The following is a 14724-nucleotide window of genomic DNA, read 5'->3' as shown; positions in this document are numbered from 1 at the left end:
TGTATGTTGTACTGCTGGGTGATCGTCGCCGTGTGGCTATTGAGGACTCTAAAATGCAACAGTTGCCTTCATCGTCCAATGAATAATGTGCAGCAAGGTTCACACAAGTGAATTTTATTTTATTTACCAATTTTGTTTGGCTTGTCGCGTTAAAAAAAAAAAGCTTTACTTGTGGCCGGTACTGCCAACCTAATTAATATTTTGCTGCGAACTCTTTGTTCGCCTATAGCAGCGAGAAGCAGCTCGAGGACAACACAGAGCACCGATTAAACAGCAGCTACGTGCGTAGCTATGCCGTCGAGCAAACAGTTTCGATTTGTGACGCACTTCGTCAAGATGCCAGATGGCGCGCTACTCCAGCTAGATGGAGCGGCTGAGATTTTGAATAAACCGCATTGATCAACAGGAAAAAGGATATTTATGGTTTGGCTCCTTGTAGCACATTTTTTTGTCATTACAACTTATGTCTAAGGAACTAAATACCTTGCCAAATACCTTGCCACAGTTATTAAATCATTACCTAGAAGCCGGCATTGACATCCATGCCTTGACACCATCGGAGCTCATCTGTCTGATGAAAACTACCATTTAAATCGCCATGATTCCGTAAAACCATATGCATTCAATGAAAGAAATGTTTTTATTTTGATGTAACCCACTGTTCTTTATTTTTTTCATATCTGAAAGTGTTCTTTGCCACCGTTCTGCCAATATGTAAAGGGGGCCAGGGACCACTCAAGCTGCCAATAAGCAGCTTTTACCTTGGCCCCCTCCATTTGCTTGTAAATGGGCACAAATAAAATGAAAATGAAAAAATGAAATGAAACTTGTGTATGGCTTTTTCCCAAACAAGTCAAGTTTCACATGCCATAGAAACAAAGGACGAGCGACAGTCTTCCACTGTAAAGGGCAAAGTGAAAATATGGAGCCGGATGTGCAATTTAACAAGCCCCCACAGGCATTTTTTTCAGTTCGCTCGCCTGTGAACGAGGCCATCGTGAGCACAAATAAAACCCACGACATCTAGCTTAGCAGCATATGCTCCATGCAATAAGCCACCGCACCGGTCGTGCCTTTTTGCGAACGTCAAGAGTTAGGCATGCGGATTGAGACATGTTAGAGTGAGCACGCCCAAAGATTTGACTATTGTTCAGCCCATTCCGTCTGAGACTATTGTGGCATTAAACGGCTTACTTCAACTAACCTTGTATTATTATATTCGCCTCTAGAGGACGCAACAGGATGTGAGAATGAAATTGCTTCTAAGCATGGATACCACTTCCTAGAAGATGCAGCGACAAAAATTTATGAAAGTTGTTGACTGAGGGTCATCGTTTATAGTCTTCAGGTTAGAGACTTTTTTAACATTCATTTACATTATCTGTCTCACGCCTGCGCACAGAACCAAACATGGTAGCCTGAGTGAGAAATATATTTTCCAACGTTGCCACCACTATGAGCCTGTAAAGAGTGACCACGAACAGCGGATGCAAAGGCTAATGACAGGGAACAAAAATTGAGGGCTTTCACCAGCCGAATCCATCGTCTGATTATGAAACACGCTGCGATGTCTCACACTTTAAACCACCTGAGAATTCCTGATGTGAATATAACTGTAGCAACACGGTCATAGGTGACTGAATTTCTAGCTTCTCCACAAAGCTGCTAGAGGGCACGGGGGTGTCTTTAAGATACTACTTCCATGTTGTAATAACTTTTCTGCGCACCTGTACAACACCGAAACGTTGCGCGTTAATGTGTGCATTTACCCGGGCGCAACTAACGCATCACTTGGACCAGTGGCATTCGCTAAAGATGGTTGTTACTCGATGCGTGCCTTAGGAATGAGCCATAATATTACAAGGCGCAGTATAGACAACGATCAAGACGAACAACTGTAAAACACCAACAGTGGCACAAAGTGTGACACATGTGCTTTCGCACGTCTCTAGCCGAATTTAAAAGCATGAGGAGCCAACAAATACAATTCACCTGTGTTGGCGCAGCAGCACATGGATGAGCAGCGAGGCACAAACAACGTCGTAGAATATCTCCTTGTTTTCAGGCCACTCGTAGCCTTGGAGCGTGAGCTCACCCCACTTGTGTTCGTGGAGTTCCACGCAGACTCGGGATAGAATGTTGTTCCAGAGGTGCAGGTCGGGCACAATCCAACAGCGCTTCAGGTTGGGCTCCCACGTGCAACAACGCTCAAATCCCATACCGCTGCAAACGTCTCCAGGGGTAGCACCTAGAACGTCGTCGCATACAGCAGTCGTACGGGCAGCTGCAAGCGTCGGTCCAGTAAGAATAGCATTTAGGGCACGGCACTTCCTAGATTAACCATTGCATAGGCAAGGACAAATGGATGGAGAAAGACCACAAAGGACGGGCATGAAGCAGTGGTTTTCTATATGCAATATTTACATGAAAATTGAAGTACCTACGGGAACGCGAGCGAAAAGACGGCAAGCAATCAAGCTTGAGGACGACAGTTGGTGCAACGGGAAATTCACTATCACGCCGATACGTGGCCTCACTCAAACAAGCACTTCTCTTTGAGGTGCACACAGCTTCCATGCGCAAGAATGCTGTAAGCCGATGTCGAGGCCACCGTCACCAGAGCCATCGCCTGCGGCACGACTGCTCTCATTCCTCAGAATGGCAGCTGCATTGCGTTGCACCAAGGGCGAATCAGGGCTCGGGACCCAACATTCTATGGCGGCAACAAAACGCAACCCCAGCTCTTTTCACCCTTGGTTGAAGATGATGTCTGAGCACTGCAAGAGTTTAAGCAAGTTAGCCAGCACAGTGCATGTAAAGAGTAGACAAGATGGTGTTTTTCCGTAAATATTGGATTGACAAGCTTGTGTGTTAACTCAGAGGGAAGTCGCGTAGTACTAGAAACATACACAAGGCAGGGAGCATAATGGTTGAGCCCCATAACATCTGAAGATACCACTCAACACGTAAAATGCACTGAGAATGACATTTTCTGCGTTGTTGTATTTTCCCTACCTTTTTTACTAATGTGGCAAAAATTTGTTACATCCGCGTTGGCGCAACCTGTTTATCTAAAGACGATATACATTTCAAAGTTTAAATTTATGTTGCTATGCCATAAACTACGGTAGAATCTTCCAAACACGTGATAAATAAAAGAAGCAATTAAATAAAAACCAACAGCAAGTTACAGTATGTCCTAGCGCAAATTTGCGGATGAATGTTCTAGAATTGTTTGCCCCCATCTTATTTCATTTCTCTAAGAACCGAAATAAAATTTCGTGTTTTTACATTAAATTCATCCCACACATATAATAGAAAGCGGCACGTTAATGACTCCCGAAATGTATACATCTTTGTGCTGAAAAAAAAAATATTAACGACACTGCCTTTGGGCATATCTTCTGCTCTCATAAAAGTTAACCAGTTCTACCGAATTGCTCCTCATTCATTCCTCTTTGAGGAAAATATCATAAGCGAAGGGTACTTAGCGCAACGGAACTGTTTTCCAGCGAGTCTCTAATCACACAAACAGCTTACAATCTGCTCAACGCCATTGCAATACAAATACTTAAAACGATCACCTCTAGGAACCTGAGCTCTTAATAACCTCGAAGCAATGTTGACCAGAGTTTTCCGGTTTTGCGAAGGTGAGACAATTTTTGTAGAACATGTCCCAAGATGGCTATCGAAGTTATCACGATTAACGATAATGTGCGCACTTTAGCGACACAGGGTAATGCCGAAGGTAGATGTATTTAGAATATGCAGCGGTAGTTTTGATATTTCAATTGCTTCCTCTATATGGGATAGAAGCAGTCTTCATGATTAGCACAATTCCCTATGAAGTTCGATCACCATAGTCGGTCCTCATGGCAGGACGCCCTTACAAAAATACCTAGCAACATTTTCAGGCCTTCTTTAGACTATCGTTACTGGAACCTACCAACGGTTAATTGAAATCATTTCAGTGGGCTGAAAGTTTCGTACCAACTCCGTAGTGGCATACTAGGAAGAATTGTCCACCTAAATTGATTTGAAACATTCACAGGTTGTCTGTCAACTTCCTGCTAACTCTCTAGAAACACGATTCATTAGACCTATTAACAGTTACTGAAGTGTGTTCATAGGCTGTCTGCGAACTTCGTACAAACTATTTAGAAACATTTTAGGCCTCCTATTGAAGTTCATTAAATTGAAGCATGTTCACACAGTAACGATAAACATCCCATTTTCTTACTATCGGTTGTTTTAGACACCCCAGTAACATTGTGCCAGCATTGGCCACCTATAATAGAAGCATGTTTGTAGACTATCAACATCCTACCAGTATTCTACAAACCGCTTTTCAAGCCTCGTCATGATTCAAATATTTCAAACCTCCTACTTTCAGCGAAATTACTGCGCACTATCACCTGGGTAGGAGGACCTATCCTCCCCCTCACGGCAAACTGGCTAGACCTCTGGCGTCCACTTTATGCATGCTTCAGACTAAGTTCTATCCAAACCTTGCCCTTTTCCACACGATCACTCCAGATGCTTTTGCTCTGCTTGCCACAACTGTGGAGCTGTTAGCAATCTCGCACACATGCTCTGGTGATGCGCCCCTTTAGATGGACCCAATCGCATCATGGAAGAAGAATGGAGCTCTGCCATCAAGAGCTCAGAACTTTCACGTCAAACTTCGGTTGTCCAGAGAACCCACGATGTGGCGGTTAGACTAGGGCAACCAGTCCCCATGTGGGAGCGGCCCATAGCTCTGCTCTGTGGCAAAGTTTCTCAAGACCTTGTAATTAAATTTCTTTGTCTGTCTGTACCAGCATTTCCCTTTTAGATATTCTAGAAACATTGTCCATAATCGGTCAGTTCAGAAAAAACAAGTTCAACGCTGCTTACAAATTTATACTAACCTGCCAACTTATAGCTTTATATCACCCGGTATAACAGTGCACCAAGCTATAATGGTCAGAGCAGCAACTATTCATTTCATTTTTGGAGCCGCATCAACGTTGAGCCACTTTATGTATATGTTTATGCGATCTTACTGCAGCACAGATATAGTAGCTAACTCTTGATGGGCTGTGCAGCTGGTGCCACAGCTGTGAAAGCTGTGCAGCTGTGAAAGGAGCTACTGCATATAAAGGCGTGACAAAATGGAAACGTTGTGAAGATTGCATCAGGCATTTATTACATTATTCAATCAGTCAAACTTGGTAACAGCAGAAATGGGACTGTAGTTACATGAAGCTTCTTCCGCATTCTGGGCGTTAGTTGCAATTGCACGGGAGCTATAATGCATGTTTATTTTTGTCAGCTTGTTGCGAGATTCTTTACGTTGTATCCTGAAAGAAAAAGGAAGTAAGTAGCAATTAGCTGTGCATTACTGTACGATACTCAGATGTCTGCTTTAAACTGGACAAAAAGAAAATGATTTAAGCTCGCAGGCGTGAAAATATAAGCTACCTATTTAACGACCTCTCATCCTGTACAGCCTGAGCAGGAGGGCGCAAAGAATGAGTTCGTGATCATACAGTATTTACAACAAATTGAAAAAAAATAATTGGATTTTACGTGCCAGAACCACATTCTGATTATGAGGCACGCCGCAGTGGAGGACTCCGGAAATGTGGATCCCCTGGGGTTCTTTAACGTGCACCTAAATCTAAGTACATGGGTGTTTTCGCATTTGAACAAATCAAGTCATAGCAGCTCTATGAAAATCTAGTGTTTGTACGCCTCGTGTTTATAGCCCCTTCAAACAAACCTCATGACATGGCGAAGTTCAAGTGTGCAAGAAAATCATTTTTAAAACATTTCACGTCATTACAGTTAGCGCTTGTAACAACCTGCCAAAATGCTCCGTGGGAAACTGAAATCAAACATATGTTTGTGAAAAATGATAGAAAAGGACATACCTATTATAATTTGGAGACAGACATAACTTTGGCATGGTGCTGTCTTGAGGATCAGCTCATGACTACTGGTGCTGTGTGATGTTTAGGTCACGGACAGCGACAATATTAAATCGCTATAGCTGCACACGACATTGAATGGCAGCTGGCGGAGTAGTTAGATAAACGCTAACACCAAGAAATGAAGAAAATGCCACAGGCTTCGCAAGCATGGTGCTGGTTGACTATTTATTCACAAATTAAGCTTCCACGTGTTCCTCGAAAGTCGTATTGCATCGAAGAAACAGCCCCAGCACAGAACAAGCAGAAACAGCACCAAAATAGCTGAGTTATTGCTACAAAACGCGAACACACCTAGATCGCTCCGACTATACCAAGCCGGCGTGGCAAAAACAGTGCTATCGTTGACGGTGGTCGCCTTTGCCTCTAATCTAACTACTTGTAAATTTGTGCGCATGCGCGAGAGAGGCATGTGACATTCTTGCCATCCACCCGCTTCCGCTTAACCATCGTGGCAGCCCCTCTTTAAGCCGGGCCATGCACAACTTGCGAGGGTTAAATGACACCAGGACATTCCTACTCGGTGACCGGTGTGGCGGACCTTCGTGCGCGCATCCCCATCTTGGGGGACTGCACTTAGAGGGAGGAATGAAGCCTATGGCCGAGGTCAAAAAAGAACCTGACAAGAAAGCTGGCTTAATTTTGTTATACGGTTAGGGGCTCCATAGTTTTATTTTTGGAGACAATAATTGTTCTGAAGACCGACTTCTCCAAATCTAATAAAAATAAAAAAAATATCCTGTAGAATATCTTTCAATTAGCATGTGGCGCTTTCAAAAAAAAATTGCTTCATGACGCCCAGCGCAACAAAATGCTGATACTATTGCCATGTAGTAGTACTTTTAACTTCATGAGGCGTCCAAAGCGTGGAAGCTATTAAGTTACCGGGCTTCAGGTGCCCGAAGCACGGCAAACGCCCAGCCTTTGATCTTCTGGGTCTTGGGACTCTTGGTACCATGGAATGCCGTAATTACGAATGCCGTAATTAAGGCCACCTTATCGGATCTCAGAACTCTGTCGCCGTGTTATGCGAAGGCACTGAATATTATGAGTGCGTATTTATCGATTTCGTACAGTTTTCTCACAGCAAGCAGAAATCGCAGTGAAGGAGATCACTTTACATTTGTAGTTATTTTGCGTTCGCGTTGATGCAACGCCCCAATAGTTTGCTTTAATGTGAAGGAGCCATCGATAGGAGGAAGGTACGAAAGCGTGCAAATAGGGACGCTGACGAAGCTACGTTTTTAATACAGTAAGGATTATTTTATTTCTTTCCCAGAAAGTTGACACTTGCAACGAGTTTAGCTTCTTTTTTTGGCCTTAGACTTGCGCACTTTCTCGGGTCTCTCAGCAGCAGCAGTATTTTTCAGAATTTTCGATGTTTGAGAGGCAGCGTTCGAGCACCATGTACTCCGAGTTTGGGCTTTTTTTCTTCTCTTTTACATACACGCACGGAACGAGAATGCATCGCCTCTACCCGACGCTCCACAGCTACCTCTGCCCACTTTGCAATGTACCAGACACTCTGGTACACTTGCTCCTGGAATGCCCGTGGCAGGAAGGCAGCGAAATACAACTAGAAACACACGCAAAACGAGCAATAGAAGCAAACAACCTATTCGAAACGTGGGAGGCCAAGCTAACCCTCGGGGACCTGGGAGACCAACGACAACTCGTCGACAGGACCAAGAGGGCAGTCGAAGCCAGAGGGTTCCTGGACTAAGGAGCCTTACCACCTTAGGGTGATACCCGGCCTCACTCGGGACACTGTTTCGTTTAATAACCGTTTCTCTCTCTTAACAGAGACAGCGACACTACTGTGCCGACATAATCCAGCTTAGGACGTACTATCTATATCGAGGAGTGCACGGACCTGAGTATCTCGTTCCAAAGCTAGTTGCTGGCCCTGCATTAGCAGTGCATAGTAAGGGCCGATTTACGCTCGCGGCGCACGCCACACCACCAGCCTGCCGCACGCGTGTGGTAACGTGAAAGATTGCATATATCGCACACTGGTGCTCAAATGTCGCTTTGCGCTTGATGCGCACATGAAGTGTAAACCGAAATTTGTGCACGAGTTTGCAAGATATGTAGTTTTTAGCAAGACCGCACGCGTGCGGAAAGCTTTGGGGTGCGGCGTGTGGGGCTCGAGTGCAAATAGGCCATAAGGACAGGCAAAAGCAGTGTGTCTTGCCAAATGAGTGCGCGGAAGAGCTGCACGGTACCCCGCCATCGTCCCACCGTGTAGCGCGAGCTGATTTTCTCGAACTGTGCTAACGTCACCGCATGCTCACTTTGTCTGGTCGAACCATTAAGAAATTTAGTTCTAATAACAACTGACTGACATATTTCGTTAAACATTTTAGTAGCGCTCCGTCAACATTTCGCCGCCGACTTGGATTTGAAACGAGTTTGTGTTTACAAAGGAAGTAATTGTGGAACAACCATGGAGTGTGTATTTCAGCTTCTAAAGACGCTATGCTTAAAATTGCCTTAAAAAATAACTTCAATTTCTAAGCGAATTTTTAGAAGGCATTCCTTAGAAAAAGTAACTAGGCTGTCTTTGGACATTGTACATACAGGTGTTACTAGATTGTGCATGTAAATAGAATGTCATTAAACTCACTAGGAAGTTGTTGGAAATTCTGAAGGCTGGTAGAAAACATTTTTGTAAGGGCGACGACTACCCCGAGGACGGCATGAATAGAATAACAAAAAAGGAACGGCTTCGATGGAACAAAACAGTGGTATAAGGATGGCAGCATGAATGGAATGGGGTGATGATGGCGCCAAGACGACATAACGACGACAGTGTGGCAAGAGTCAGATCACAAAGCTGCAAAGACAGTGACGGAACGACGCTGATAGAACGACCACGATGACACCACCATAACGGCATAACACGGGACGATGTCTGTATGGCGACGACACAACGATGACATGACAATGATGGCATGATGACGCTCGAACGACGACAGCCTCATTATCATGGAATGGTGGACAAGGAATGACGTTGATCGAACAATAAAGGCGGCATGCTGACGAAGACATGACAGTACTTCGATGACGTTTCTGAAATGATGACAATGGAACAACAGCGTTACAAGGAGGCATGACTACAACGGTGTGACGATGACTGTATGACGACGACGGAAGGAACAGGACGAGTTCATGACTGCGACAAGTGACCCACGTGGTGTAAGAAGAAAGACGGATAAAAAGGCAAGCAAAATGCTAATGCCAATAAAAAGTGGAGCGTGTAATGGGCGTGTGTGATCACTGGTACTAGTTCCAAGTGACCGAAGAGGGCCGTTGAAGTACAAAAGTCTGGGCAGCCTATTGCTGATGTGTCGTGGCCGGCCTGTCCCAAGGTTTCCAGAAACCCAGTAACAGCACTGACCCAAAATATATTAAGGCTGCAGTCTTGACATTCTTCAGTTTCGCGGAGTAGAAAATCAAATGCCCGAGCTAATACTGACTCCAAGCGAGCGTGAATTTCTTACGCCCTGCTTTGGCCTAGGGCCAATTCAGCCATCGCTAATCTGACCCGAGCTCGGCTCAAGTCCATCCAGAGCCCGTGCAGTGGTCTACTGAACGTATGTGGGATAGCAACTTGGAAGAGAACACAAGTCGAAATAGAACTGGACCGATTGACCTAGTGTATTCTCAGCCAAGTTCCTTTATGCCATCGAACCAACTCCCAAGCTTTTTATTTTTATCCCCATTTGATCTGATCCATACTGCTATTTTCCGGTCTTTTGATGTTATGCCTACGATTTGTCGTCTCATCACTCTTTTCGCGATACTCAACCTCGTCTCTAGCTTATTTGTCAACCTCCAAGTTTCTGTCCGATATGTTACAGAAGAATGCAATGAATGTACAGTTTTTAACGACAGTGGTAAGCTGTCAGTCATGATTTGGTAATGCCTGCCACAGCACTTCAAACCGTTTTTATCCAGAAAATTTTTTTTTCTCGTGATCGGGGTTCTCGGGTGAGTAACTGACTCAGATAAGCGTACTCCTGCACACACTATGGAGGCTGACTGGCGATCATGAATTCTTGGTCACTTCTCGCGCTATTCAGGATTTCCTTCGTCTTCTGCATTTTAATTAACCCTAATCTCAAACTTTATTGGTTAAGGTCTTCAATAATTTGTTGTAGTTTATCTGCAGTGTTATTGAGACGGACAACGTCATTTACAAACCAAAATTTTTTTATATAGGCTGTTTATTCTTCTAGTCTACAGCTTCAATACTAAGCATGCAGCGAATATCAACGCAGAGCTTGCGTCTCCATGACTGACCCCTTTCTTGATACTGTCCTACTTTTGTTGCGGAGAAATCAACGTAGCTGTGAAAACTGTAGATGTTGCCCAATATGAACACGAATGCCTTCTCTGCTCCTTAATTACACAATGTCACCATGACAGGTAGCTACTGATTCAAATGGCGTTTCATAATTTATCAAAGTCGTACGAAGGTTGGTTTCTCAATTATGTGATCGATGTCATGGACATGATCCATCGAAGAATATCCCTCCGTGAAGCAAGCCTGTTCTCTAGGCTGATAGAAGTGTTGCTTTCATTGTATTAGGATTGGTGAATATTTTATAGAATTCTGAAAGCAAGATATTCGGCCTTGAATTCTTGCTTAACTCCTCAACATCCGCTTTCTGATGGAATAGTAGAATGTTGGCATTCTGCCAGCGCTCTAGTACTCTTGAAGTCGTGCGGCATTGCGTATAAAGGGCCGCAAGCTTTTCAACCATCTGTGCTCGATGTTTCATTAAATCGACTCTTATTTTATCATCTTCTGCCGCGTTTTCCCGCGGCATGGCTTGCAAGGCACTTCTAACCATCGCTAGTCATACAAGAAACCTCTGTGTCCGGTTCATGAGGGTAGTGTGGCTCCTCTGGGTGCAGTATAGGTCAGTATAGAATTACACTTCTTTTACTACATCATCGAAATTTCTGGTGACATTACCCTGCTAATCTTTCACTGCATACGTATTGTCTTGTCCTAGCGCCAAGTTTTCTTCTCCCTGATATTATGCGGCGGCCATTTTTACTGCTTCCTTTAGTATTTCCGACATTATAATTTTGCATATATCAGTTACTTCCATCTTGTTTATCGCCTTTCACAGTTCAACAAATTCTATCTCATCTCCACAGTTAGGCCCTTTTATTCATTCGCGTCTCTTATATATCTAAACCTTAAGTCAGACGAAGGAAGATGCTCCTTACCGGACTTGACGCTGCGTTTTTTGGCACGGCAGGATGAAGTCGATAATGACGATGATAGTGCGGAATAACGGTCAGGGTTTCTGGTATCCAAAAAAGAGCGTAATAACTTGAAGGCAGCGATGACATCTTCAACAGTCGCCTTGGTGGTTGTGCACATCCTCTGAAGCAAGGCCATGTAGCCCGGAGTAATAATGCTGACGCCTGCGTCCTTCTTCGATTGGGGTGCCATACCTGTGGTGCGAATGAAAAGAGCAGCATCGGGGCCCAGTCGGCAGGCGGAAAATCTGCACGTGCTACAAAGGAGGGAAGTCCACAAAGGAAACGTAATTTTGCATTTAGGCACCGCTCGCACCTTTGCACCATTCGCAAAACGGCGTTGCAAAGCCTCGTGATGCTGCTTTGAAGATAAAAGTTGATAGCTCAATGTGGAAAACAGGACGAAAGTCATGCGAATGAGCTTTCATAGCATGAAGTTTGTTGCGGCCTATGGGTGTGGTAAAACAGAAGAAGCAGACTTGAGTGATATTTCAGAATGACAACGTATTTCCCTGCAAAGCTCTTTCTTTCGAACACTTGCATTAAGGAGTTAAATGTTACATATGAAACGTTATCCCCATATGACTCACCACTTGGAAACGCTGCCCACAAATAGCGTTTTCAAGCAGTTGGCTAAATAAAAAATTTAGCAAGGGCGCGTGCTTTGGGCACGCACTTTCAACTTCGCAGGCAACCAACCATAATGTTCTAAGAGAGAAGACACACAGTCACAAAGTGATGAATAAAGTTAGAGTTAAACAGGGATGAAGACAGGCGTGCGGCCTGCGAAACTGTTTCTAATGCGGTTAGGGCGATTGAGGCTCTTGTTTCGGTAGATGGGTACGAATGCGTAATTGTGGTCGGTGGGCGTGACTGCTTGAATGCGTAATTTACGGCCGGGGCTGTAACTAACATGCGTAGTTTCTCGTTCACTTACATATCGCGCATAACGTTCCCTCTCTCTTCGCGAAATACAAACAAGGCACCTCGATTAGTTCAATAATGAATCCGGCAAGCCCACGTACCTCGACCAATGCATAAAAAGAAGTAGACAAGAAGGGCCCAGTAAACATTTACAGAGCTCTCAATTAAGCCAGAAAGGTTAATGATGTAAAACACCTTAAATCTCACATGCTCCCAATTTTCACGAAACAAACTTGGTGTGAGACCCCAAGGAAACGGATAAACGCGCATGATAACGGCTTATAGCACTTGCCTAATAAAAAAATCGCAAAGTTCGTATTTAACTGACACTTGAAACTTGACTCACATAACTTCTAATAAGGGTATCCTATTTCCTTAAATGGATAAGAAAAGAGCAGATTGGGTGAGGGAACAAACGCGAGTTAATGACATCTTAGTTGAAATCAGGAAATAGCAATAGGCATGGGCAGGACATATAATGAGGAGGGAAGATAACCGACGGTTATTGAGGGTTACAGACAGGATTCCAGGGGAAGGGAAGTGTAGCAGGGGGCGGCAGTAAGATAGGTGGGCCGATGAGATTAGGAAGTTTGCAGGGACAACATGGAGACAATTTGTACTTGACCGAGGTAGTAGGAGAAGTATGGGAAAGGCCTGTGCCCTGCAGTGGGCGTAACCAGGCTGATGATGATGATGACGATTTCCTTAAAACGATAACTTTGTGGCATGTCGAGCTGGGAAAACTTCCTGCGCGATTCGCAAATACGTCTGCTAAACTCCGGAAGGCTTACGGTTGTAATTTGTTGTATAGGCTGTATTTAGGCTAAATATTTATGCGCTAGTTAAATATAGCATGGCCAGTATCTTCGCCAAACAATTATCTGCGGTCGTTGGTTCTTTCAGGGCAGCAGGGAAATTTCGCAAGCGCTTCGTATAACGCCGCTAACCAGGCAGAAATCAGGAATTTAGCATTCTTCGCGTAGCCCCTCATTAAGCGACCCTTCACCATCTGGCCGCAGTCCACCCCAACATGTCCCACGGTATGTGCCAATTTTCATGATAACTCACATATTACGCTATCAAGTAGTCTTAATCGCACGAAATTCCGCTTTAAGGTAAACCAAGTGCGTTATGCCGTACTCGTGGAATGCGTAGCCGCCAGCTGTCACGCGAAAGACGCCACAGCCACTGACGCCATCTGAAGTCCTAAGTTGCATTCGATACTTCTGGCGAAAGTACCCGTTTACCCACTTAACATGTAGCGGCGCGTCCCGAGAGCAGTTAGCGAAAGCTGCCACATTGCCGGTCACATGACCACATTACTTGCCTTCCATTTGGTTTTCGTACTGCGAATGCCTGAATAAATATGTCTAGGGTTGCTGCACGTTGTTGCCGCTTTTTCACAAAGTTTGCGGCTTTTGACATCGTTTGTTGACGCGCGCATTTACTCCGCTAGCATAAAACTACGTTTAGCAAGGCCACTTCGCACCATACACAACTACATGGAAAGAAACGAACTTCACGTAGTCTGACGGGCATGGAAGCTTACCGTTGCTGCCTACGTTGCGAAGCCTCGCTGAAGCGTTGCTCTTGCAGACTTAAGTTCTGCAGGTCTCCCTCGTCAATAGACAGTGAGAGCAGAAGGTAGCTGTCACACACCCTGCTTGTTGGTCATTGAAAAGAAAAAGAGAGCAGGGTCGAGGGCTGTAAGCGTCACTTCTGACGTCGCCACTCCTATTGCTTTTTCTTCATTTAGCGAAAATGGCATCAGTGCCCACATGACCAACCATGACATCACTTCTCGAGGTGATGCCTACTTGCGCGTGTGAATCGGACTGTTGTGGCGCATTATCATTGTGGACGTTGCGACAAGCCCGATGTAGGAACTCGGTACGTATCTCATGTTCAGCGGCTGCCGATCAGCGTTTGGCGATAGGAAATGATGTCATCGTTGCGCTTCTGAGATGTTGTGAAGCCATGCGCACAAGCGAATGACGTGCGATTCAGTAGCTTAGTAGCAGTGGCGTTGTGCCGACGAGCTCCAGGTCTCCATTTTGATACCGGTCGTGGTTTATGATGGCGAAATAGAAATAGTTTTCTATTGCGTGTTGATGGTCAAAAGTTGGTCGAAATTCATATGGAGTCCCACACTACGACATGCCTAATAATCATGTCGCTATTATTGAACATAAAATCCGCAATATCTATTCAATTAAGCAGACTGGAGCCGAAGTCACAAAGCGGGGAGCAGGGCGAGTTGGGACATACATGTCACAATACGATAGACCCACGGTAAACACGAAACAAACAAGACGAAGAAGATGATGGCATAGTCTGGAACTTCGCAAGCAACCATCGCAAGAAAACAACATCGCCTAATGCACTTACCGTCACAACGCATTGCTAAGGAAACTCATCTGTTTATCAGTGAGGCTCAGACATGTGTCACTGACGCAAGTGTTCTTTTGTTTAATTATGTGGAGGATCTCTTACAATCTGCCAATCTGTGCTCGTTTATTCTGCGGCCTATGAAGCTTCTGTTAACAAA

General features: G+C 44.6%; 1 protein-coding gene across 3 annotated transcripts in view; it reads right to left on the bottom strand.

Annotated features, from left to right (window-relative positions):
- Positions 1-14046, bottom strand: part of LOC139061284 (protein NLRC3-like) — a 63161-nt gene extending 49115 nt beyond the window's left edge. For 2 of the 3 annotated variants that reach the window (XM_070541008.1, XM_070541009.1), the window contains exons 1-3: positions 13726-14046; positions 11217-11447; positions 1993-2284 (exon numbers count right to left, since the gene is read on the bottom strand). In XM_070541008.1, the coding sequence (XP_070397109.1) occupies positions 1993-2284; positions 11217-11445 (521 nt within the window). In that variant the 5' untranslated portion in view covers positions 11446-11447; positions 13726-14046. Of the gene's footprint in view, positions 1-1992; positions 2285-5158; positions 5343-11216; positions 11448-13725 lie in introns of those variants that run through there. The other variant, XR_011515325.1, reaches the window with a different exon arrangement.
- Between the last annotated feature and the right edge of the window lie 678 nt (positions 14047-14724).

This window comes from Dermacentor albipictus, chromosome 6, assembly GCF_038994185.2.
Source record: "Dermacentor albipictus isolate Rhodes 1998 colony chromosome 6, USDA_Dalb.pri_finalv2, whole genome shotgun sequence".
Classification (NCBI taxonomy): Eukaryota; Metazoa; Arthropoda; class Arachnida; order Ixodida; family Ixodidae; genus Dermacentor; species Dermacentor albipictus.
The sequence above is the reverse complement of the archived record's forward strand: the minus strand, read 5'-3'. Positions and strand labels throughout refer to the sequence as shown.